The sequence below is a fragment of the Labrus bergylta genome, chromosome 6, assembly GCF_963930695.1.
Source record: "Labrus bergylta chromosome 6, fLabBer1.1, whole genome shotgun sequence".
NCBI classification, from domain to species: Eukaryota; Metazoa; Chordata; class Actinopteri; order Labriformes; family Labridae; genus Labrus; species Labrus bergylta.
In genome coordinates, this window is record NC_089200.1 from 5,570,429 (window position 1) to 5,580,249 (window position 9,821).

The 9,821-nt window shown below is 38.5% G+C and overlaps 1 protein-coding gene across 1 annotated transcript; it reads right to left on the bottom strand.

Moving 5' to 3' along the window:
- Nucleotides 1–3,223: 3,223 nt before the first annotated feature.
- Nucleotides 3,224–9,230, bottom strand: LOC109998543 (E3 ubiquitin-protein ligase RNF14). The gene is made up of 7 exons (XM_020653431.3): nucleotides 8,887–9,230; nucleotides 8,094–8,224; nucleotides 7,120–7,968; nucleotides 6,545–6,623; nucleotides 6,218–6,421; nucleotides 4,694–4,866; nucleotides 3,224–4,602 (listed from the first exon to the last, which is right to left on the bottom strand). Exons 1-7 carry the CDS (start codon nucleotides 9,038–9,040, stop codon nucleotides 4,474–4,476), a joined length of 1,719 nt encoding a protein of 572 aa, XP_020509087.2. The 5' UTR covers nucleotides 9,041–9,230; the 3' UTR covers nucleotides 3,224–4,473.
- Nucleotides 9,231–9,821: the final 591 nt, after the last annotated feature.

Here is a 9,821-nt window from a genome sequence, read left to right on the forward strand (position 1 = left end):
TGCACCCTGGCAGAATTCAGGACCCTTCACCTCCGTCCACTGTAAGGGGTCCAAACATCCCCCTGCAGGACAGTATATACTCCTGTACTCTCTGTGAAAACCTCAGAACACTTTCAGTGCCTCTGAACAATGTTGCCAATATTACTGACTGAGTGGGTGCCTAGACGACTGATGTACCAATTTCTGAGTCTGTGTGTGTGTGTGTGTGTGTGTGTGTGTGTGTGTGTTTTCTGACAGATGAATAAACGTGCAGATGATATTAATACCCGAGCTGAGTTGATGATTATTTCAGTGAATGTGCGTCTGATTTGCTCTCTTCCGAGGCTCGGCTCGTATACCGCTCCGAGGGAAATAACTGTTCTGTTAGCTGACGCTGTTATTGGCTCACAGGGAGAAGACGCCCTACATAGCCTAGTTTCCTGCGCACTGATAGCCAGGAATTACTCATTATTCTTCAAATTGCTCCTGCCAAGAAAGCTGTTCCCGTGCCCCTGGTAGTTTGTTTGTTTGCCTGTCAGCAGGATGCATCACAATGCTCATGAACAGATTGCCTGAAATGTGTTGTTCTGGCCTCAGGTTTCTGTTAGTTTTAAGTGAGGCTCCATAAACTTGGGTTTCTGCCACTGGATGGCTCAATTTTATTTGCAACAAAGAAATGGAGCCAGTAGTCATGAGTATGGAGAACCAGCACATAAGGGCACAGTTTTTAATGACTGCATGTAGGTGTTGTAGTCTTCTAGTTATTGTAAGTGGTCGGGCAAATTAGTCCCCGTGGCCATCCCACGCAAACCACAGAGGCATAATTGTGCAGCTGCTGTAAGAGGTACAACATTTTTAGTCTCAGATCTGCTTTACTTTATTATCAGGGGCACATTTAAGGTATTATATATAAACATAAGCTACCATTAATACTTCATATTACATGGTACCTCTGCATTAATAACTCCATTGCACCATTTTATGTCCTTTCATGCTGCAGGAACAATCGCTGCTGCTTTTTAAACAAGATCTGTTCATTCAGAGGTTCCTTTGCTCTCGTTATTGAGACATGACCGGTTTTTATTTACACATAGTTTCAGGCGTCAGTTTAATTCAGCTACCCTCTTAAGTCACTAAGGACAAGAATGTCCACTTCCAAAAAACTGCTATAAAAATAGAGCAGATTTATATTTTTTTCTACTTTTTTCTGCATAAATCTCTTAAACAACTTCAGCCCTGCTCAAAACGATCAAATATTGAATAATTATCAGGAATTTAACCCTTTAAATGCCAGTTTGATTACGTGATTCTTACATGTTTTTGTCTTAAGAGGGTAGTAAACATGTTTCACTGTGTTCTATTGATCTATTAAAAAAAAAAAAAATTTGCATTCCAAAATGTGTCAAGAGAAAGTCTTTCTTACAAAATGATGGCCAGATGAAGAGGAAACATTTTCCCAAATGGACAGAAATGTCCATAATGATGCATGAGGGTTAAGAATTTGTGTCAAACTGACATTTTGAGTACAAGATTGACAGCTGTCTCAATCACAACATAAACGATTACTGTAAGGATGACTGAACACATATCACTCTAGGCTTTTATTTGTCTTTGATTTGTCAACAGACAAAATGGACAAAAATCTTATTAGTTACACTATGAAATCAGTGTTGAAATGAATGTAAATGGACAGAAAAGAACAATGCAGTTGCTCAACCATATTTCTTTGAAGTTTGTCTATAAGAGGGGAAAGGTAGGGTAAAACTGCAGCACCAAATACATAAATAAAATATCAAGTTAATTACCTAAGGCAGTGGTTTATATCATTCAAATGCAATATGTGCTAATTTTGAACTCATTTTTTGTTAATATATTTTTTTTACTGCGGTTTTCTTCCTTTTTTAAAAACTGATTCTCTTCTCATGAGGCCACAAGTTCATCATCTTTAAATATTCAGCCTTCTGGCCCATGTATTTGGATTTGGCTCAAGCTAAAGGGAACTCTAACATCGGGTGATAATTTAAAAACTGCCCATAGCTCAGACAGCCCACTTTCTGAAATCTCAGTGGTATAAAAAAAAAATAATAATTACAACATGGACCAAAATTCAAATTGTCTGACAGACTGTTATCCTGAAAACAAGCACCAATATTTCACAAGGAGTCTGAAAAAATGTCCCTTTGCTTGAAACGGCCCCTCCAAGAATTCAGCACCATGGACAGGTCCAACAGACAAGAAGAGAGTTTATCTGTGGCAGTGAAGCTTTGTTTTATTTGTCTGTGGGACGATTGGGGTTTTGGACTAATAGGTTTAATTGTTTTCCAGATAACTGGCTTTCACACTCAAAATGGCTTTTGGTCCATTTGGAAAAATAATTAGACAAATGAAGATATTTGAATAAAAGGCTGTCAGAACAATCGCATCGCATCACTAATTCTCTGCAGGATGAATGAGCGTCCCCTCTTCCATTGTTCTATTGTTTATTGTCATTTAATACAATTGTTTGAGAAATATCAATACTCTCCACATTCACCATCAGCAAAAGAATACCCGTGTGATGTTCTTTCTTTTAACCCCATTAAGACATGTCCATTGTTTTTATTGCTGTTGTTTAAGGGTTCTTTTCCTTTCTGGATGATATCGTTGCTGGGATGTCTTTCCTCAATATCATCCTTTTTGGTCCTTTTTCTTGGCGCTGCTAGAGACTTTGGGTCAATGAGACAAACAGTTTTTTAGGCATTTATGAAAAAGTGATGGCTTCTATGTGGAAACTGGCTTTTTCCTAGAAGAAATGCGGAAACACGCACACACACGCACACACACGCACACACACTCAAAGAGGAGTATGTTTTGGCGCAACACAAAAGAGGGCTGCAGATTTCCAATCATGGATAGCCCGGGGACGTGTAACAGTAGTCTTTGTTCTACTGTTTCTGACAGAACAGTGGAGGAAGGATAGGAAACATTTCAAAATCATGAAGCTAATCACAGAATAGATGCATACGCCTATTAACTACCTGCAGGGTGCCCTTTGAAAGGAATTAAACCTCAATGCAGTACGCCGTCCTCTCTGGAGAAAATTGGCTGAATATGCCTCGATGAAATGTCAAAGTACCAGCACTTGAAGCTAAAAGCAGCAGTCACATATACTTTACCCTTTTCTTTTTTTCTAAAATGTTAAATTACCATCAAACAAATCGTATGACAGAAGCTGTTTTTTTGGAAGAAAAAATGTGCAAGTCACCATGGTTACGGTCCCCAAAGGAGTTTAATGAATATGGTCGTCTTTACAATGTATTCACAATACAGTCATTTAACTTTACAGCCAAATATTGTCTCATAGCTTTCTAAATAATATCAGTACTGTAGGAAACTATTGCATGTCTTAATTCTTGAAGGGCAAGTAAGTAGTGAATTACATATTAAAAATCATCTTTTATAAATGTATCGACATCGAAGCACGTTTAAAGATACAGCGACTTTCTGCGTACGGCTGCTGCGACATTTAATCTCTTAAAGCTCCTGTAAGGAACTTAAGGTTTGTGATGATTTTGGCGCCCCCCTATGGACAAAGCTGTACAATTTATCTCTTTGCTGATCTTGTCCTTTACATGTTTAAGTGGTGTTTTTTTTATGTATTCTTGTCCTTATTTCTTTGAGTATTTTTGCAACATACTCAGGTTTCTTTTTTAGCGTTATCAAGGGATGTTTTTGTTTCAAAACGTTTGCTTGAAAAAACAAGCCTTTTGAAGACAACCCAACAATTTTGAGAACTATTTCCAGGTTTTACATAGCAAAGGATTAACCAATCAATCAAATACATAGGTTGAGTATTAAAATATTAAAACAGCTCCTTCAGAAACCCTCATAACACCAAGAGGGAACGAGAAGCTTTAATATGAACACTTTGACTTGGTTTGAAGAAAAAAAAAAGGCACAATAAGGTTGTTTTCTGTCCTAGATTATTCATCTGCATCCAAAGCTGCAAACATGCATCTCACACACACATTTCATTTTTATGTCACGATTATTAAATTGCGAACGATAAAGCCGTTTGATGCAAAGTGTATTTCTTATTAAAAACCAAACTGAGCTACAGGAGAGCGTGACCAAGCTGTTTTCTCATTCTTGTTGTTTAGCACCCTCTGCTGGTCACAAAACATTATGACAACTTGGGTGGCTGACTGCAAGGTCCCATTAGAAAATCACTGGTATTAACATGTAAAAAATTTTAATTAGAATTTTCTCATAATGAAACGCATCCATTGTTTAAAACATATTTTAGTTTGCTTGTCTGTAAAAAAAACAATAGCAAAACTACTTTTTTATGTCCATAGTGTTGAGGTGTTTTATTCCATGGTTTCTTGTTACCTGCTGTGAAGTAGAGTGTTTTGGTAAAAGTGCACTTCAAGGCCAAACAAATCTGAAAACAGCGAAATAAGTAAACATTTTGAACAATCATTCCCTGTGTGGCTGGTGGAAAAAGCAGAAGGATTATAGTAGAATACTACAATCGGGACTTTCACTGTAGTGTGAACCAATACTCTGCAGTCTGACGAGGCAGACCCAGCAGAACCTCTGCCCACACTGAGAGCACGTCATCATGTTACATCCGCCTTGCTTCTACAACATAAAACACAACATCATATTAGTCAGTAAAAAGTGCTTTTTAATCCAGTGAGGACTTTACATATTAGTAAGGGTGAAGTCATACCTCTATCTTGCAGAAGCAGTGAGGGCAGTTCTTGCTATTGCCACAGATCCACTGCTCACTCAGACCCTCCTCCAGAGTGAAGAGCAATCTGCTGCGGCCATATCTGCTCTCCAGGAGCTTCTTCCTCTGCTTACTGCCAGTGGCATAGTCCTTCCACAGAGCCTTCAATCCCTCTGAAACACACACACACACATATAGATCACTGCTTTAGTAGCACATCTGCATTCACACAACCTGAACATTCAACCTCTGATTCAGACTGTAATCAAATGCAGAACAGAGCCTGTTATCTACAGATGTGCCAAGATATTAACAAGTCGTGTTTTCTCTGAACAATATAACCAGAATTATAATACTAAAGATGAAATGATAATTTATTGTTAATAAAGTCCTTCATAACTCTCCATTAAGACAGTTGATTATCTGTTGAACGCTATCTTGTTGTAATCTTGTTGGTCACTACTTACTTTTTTTATACTTTTATACTTTGTCTATTTATGTTTTATATATACTTTTATTAATATTATTGTTTTTTGATCATTTATTCACTTGTTTCTATTTCTTTTACTGCTCTTACCTTCTTATTTCTGGTATCTTTTGATTTGCTTTTATCTCTTTTAGTTTCTTACATCTTTTTAAATCTTTGCTCCTCTTGGTCTCAGCTCGTGTTGTTGGGTTCTGATGATGGTTCTTGTGATGGTCGGCTTATATATGTCTGTTGGGTATCGTGCACTATGGGTTCTTTTCTGTTGAATTGTATTTAATTATTTTAAGTATTTTGTATTTGTTATGTTCTTGCTGTTGTTAATGTTCTTCTGTGTTTGGTTTAGTTTGCTTTGTTCTTGCTGTTTGTCAAAGCACTTTGTAAACCTGTGTTTTTAAAAGGTGCTATATAAATAAAGTTATTATTATTATTATTATTATTATTATTATTATTATTATTATTAGTAATATTTTATATTTTACTCAAAAGAGATGGAATGAAGTCTTACATCTTCAAAATCTGACACATTTACGCAAGATTTGAACAAGAAGTTCATGTAATATCATCACATTGAAATGTATAATACTTTTTATTTTAAGTAAACCTAAGTTCAGTTGAGGGATAATTATTGCCTAGTCGGTAGCATATAGGCGCTCCATGTACTCAGGGTGCAGTCGTCGTCACGCTGGTCGAAGGTAAGACTCTGATCCACTCTCTCTCTTCTTACATTTTATGTCATTTTAAATCTGTCCTTTCAAATAAATCAATGATCATACTTTTGTTTTTTTTCACTGACACTCAATTTGCATTGCTCTCAACAGGTTGTCTTGTTTCTAAGAAAATAACAACAAAACCCAGGTTGTTTATGTTTTTTTATGCCTTACAGAAGTAGAAAAATGCAGAATTGTAAATGTAACACTGCAAGAGTCACTGGACAGTTCCAAGATCTCCAGGTCCCATTATTGATTTAATGATTGATACAAAAGACAAAACAAACAAACTGAAACACAGACACACATGCGAACGCTTTTGTAGCCTACCTATTGAGTGTGGCAGGGGTGTGTTAAGGTGATGTGTTTCTTCTGTCTTTGCGTTCCTCTGCTCCTGACAGTTCTTTGTTCCATGATAGGTCTTTCTGCAGGCGACACAGAAGGCATATTTGCAAACAGAGCACACCGCCGCCCTGCTGGACTTCTCCAGAATGACGGCCGCGGCACAGGTACGCCGAGGACAGTACGTCACATCTAAGAGGAGGGACAACATATGTTTTTATTTTTATTTTGCATTTATTAGTAGTTGTTAAAGATGATCTCTTATGTACAGTCGTTCTTGTATGTGCTCAGTTTTAAAACGTGAGGGGAACAAACCAGACATGGAGTCCAGAGTCTTCTGCAGCAGGAGACGATCATAACGGCTGAACAGCTCGTCCCCGACCAAACTCTTCACCTACCAACACATTTAAAAACACACGAATTCAAAAACAATGAATTCAAGTGGTTTATATCGGCAATAAATGGAAGTTTCTTTTTTTGTATCCTCATCCAGAATAAGTAACACAATATGTGTTGTAAATACAAAAAGCAGGTCTGGACCAAACTATTTGTTTTATTGTTTACAGAGACCCAACGTTAATCCACCATGGAAACATTTAACAAGTAACAAGACAAAACTTCCTCTAACAGGCAGCTCGAGCAGAACCAGACTCATGTTGAAGCCATCTGTCGGGCTTAGAGGGAAAAAAAAGGATAGAGGAAGAGACGGAAAGAAAGCGACAGAGACAAACAACAACAGCTAATACAGATGCGAGGTTAAAGGGTTAATACTTTAAAATCATAACATAATTAAAATCAGAGAGAAGCCCTTCAATAAGATCTTGTGTCTGCCAGAGAGGAGATACAGACAGCTCAGGACCGTACCTGTGCAGGTGTAGGTGTGTGGGTACCTGTGCAGGTGTAGGGGTTGCAGGACAGTCTGCATTAGGACAGGTGACACCACGGACGTTCCCCTCAGTTATCTGGAGCTTACAGAACTCGCTGAGACAGCCCCGGCAGAAGATGTGGTCACACTCGAGCAGCTGAACACACTCTGAACCGAGCCAGCCAACGAAACAGATATCACAGTCAAAGACGGTGGTGGAAAACTCTTTCTGTTTCTGGGTGGCGTTGTAGATCAAGAGCTGGGACAGGAGGGCTTGTGATGGAGTCAGGGAGAGACCAGAGGGGGTTTGTCCAGTTTGATCCAGTGGGTGTGGAGAGCTAGAAGAGGGAAATGATGAGGCTGAAGAATTGCCTCCAGTGAAGATGTCTTCCTGGTTACTTTGATCAGACTGAGCAAATGGAAGATGCTCTGAGACCGCCTTAAATTCTGAGTTTTCAGATGTCTGGTCAGCCTCCCTGTCATCAGAGGAATCTTTATCAGAATCAGTTAAAGTGTTTTGGATCAGAGGCTCCTCATTAGAGTCTGAGTTTAGATCAGTCTGCCTGACTTTGCTGAGGTGTGATGTTGAGTTATTTTGTCCTGATTCCTCAGCTACCTGACAATCTTTGCTGCTCTTGTCTAATGTTGAAGGATTTAGACTTTCAGCAAAGTTCCCTGTTGGACGCTCAGCTCTGGAGGATGTTGCAGAGAGGTCCTGTGCGATGCTTTGCTCGTGTGATGGAAGCTCCAGCAGAGAGTGGACGTCCAGGAACTTGAGTGCATCCTCTTTAAGAAACTGTATCCAGGTGAAGAGCACCACAGCGCCCCCAGTGGCCTGATAGAGATCGATGAGCTGAGCAGTTAATGAAGGGATCTGTGGGAAAAAAAGAAGATAAAGCGTACACTCTGATATAATCTTTATTGACCCTCTGACATCTGGCTCTGTCTGTTGTAAACCTGTGTAGTAAATGTCAGAGGTAGTTTTTTGACTCACATTACCTGTGTGTGTGTCAGCCAGCTGCAGGTGAGGGAGAAAGAGGGAGGGGAGGAGGATGGGTAGTCCTCAGGAAGTTCAAAGGTCAGGCACAGAGGAGGGAGGTATGATATCTCATACTGCCTCAGTGTTTCACCTGAGGAGTAAACAAACCAGATAATGTTACACATGTTAAAGAAGCTATTCTGATTTCAACAGCTGGATGTGGACAATGAACTCATCCATATAAACCTCCAATTTCAAGCTATTGAAATATCATCTACTTTAATCTCCAACTTACAGAGAGGAAAACATCATGTTTAATTAGTTACATATATTTGAATGCTACTGTTCGCCCACTACTTATTTTGCACACCTAGTTGTTAGAAGAAAGATCCATTAAATACACATTTCCCCTCAAACTGTACACAGGGACCTCATAAACTCACAACAACCAAAGTCTGCAGGGGTAAAATCTTTGGTGTTTACCCAAATAATTGCAAACCATGGAAGACGATTGGTGTTTTAATTTTTTTACTTTCTTCATAAATCATCCCAGGACCCATGAGACTGTGATCCTTTGGAGGAAATTAAAACTAGCTCCAGCTACAATAAGATACCGATGCACCACTATTAATCTGATAATGAAATATGAGTATTGGTTATGTAATAGTAATTAGTAGCCTACTGCAAAGTACCCTGTGTGAAGTGTTCTTACTAATAACAACTTAATAATGACTGTGTACCTTTACCTAAAGAATGGAACTGATTACTTTTTTCATGATTAGACACTTTTGTTCGTGTCAAACACTGTTTTACCTTCTTTTAAAACCACCGTGAAGTCTCCCGGCAGCTCGACAGACACTCGGATTTCTCCGGCAAACTTCGACTCATCCCGGACGAATTCATCCGAATCAAAGATACTGTGGAGAGCGAGCAGTTCGTCTTCCTGTTCCTCTCTGTCCGCAGTCATACCGTCCAGTCCCGACAGAAACTCACTTCACCTCCTCCTCGTACTGATCGTTAAGATGTTTCTTCAAACAAATAAAGTAGAATAGTTTCTTTTATTCCCGCTGGAGGTGAGTTTGGTTGACACTTCCGTGATTCTGTCAGATGAGAGTCTCTGGTCGGTAACCTCCTCCCGGTGTGGCTGCCCGTCCCTCCGCTGACTCATCTGTTTATGATGCAATGTTCAGGGCTCAGCAGAAACACCAGCCTGCAGTGTTTTATTTCACAGGCTACAGATAAACAAAAGTCATGGGCCATTCAAGGTAACCATGTAAAACTCACCTTGCTTTAATGACAGAAATTAAATATATGAGTGTTGGCTAGATTAATTTAGTGCAATTTTGTAGTAGGCTACTTGTAAGCCTACTTTACAATAGGCTGCCTACCAAACATAATTAGGCTATTCTATTATTATTATTTTTTTTACAATATGTTTATTGAGTTTTAAACATTTTTCCAAGACACACAATTACAATTAAATAAATTCTATGGAAAAAAAAAGAAGAAGAAAAAAGATATACACATACACATTTATAAAATAAGGGGGGAAGTGAAATATAATAATAATAATAAAAAAAAAAAAAACTTTAATGACAAAATGTTGCAAAATTATTACTGTCTGTATTAAATAAAAATAACCAAATGGAGTACATTGCCATGGATGATTTGTTAATCACAAACATTCTGCCCAAGAACAGTTTCTGCAAAAATGACCATAATTACAGACATTACCAACTCTTTACCAG

Bases quoted from the DNA above. Each gene is read 5' to 3' on its own strand.
- LOC109998543 (XM_020653431.3), bottom strand. From the start codon at position 9,040: ATGACTGCGGACAGAGAGGAACAGGAAGACGAACTGCTCGCTCTCCAC. The intron at 8,225-8,886 runs GTAAAACAGTGT...TTTACTCCTCAG, and splicing joins CACGGTGGTTTTAAAAGAAG to GTGAAACACTGAGGCAGTAT. The intron at 7,969-8,093 runs GTAATGTGAGTC...TTTTTCCCACAG, and splicing joins GCTGGCTGACACACACACAG to ATCCCTTCATTAACTGCTCA.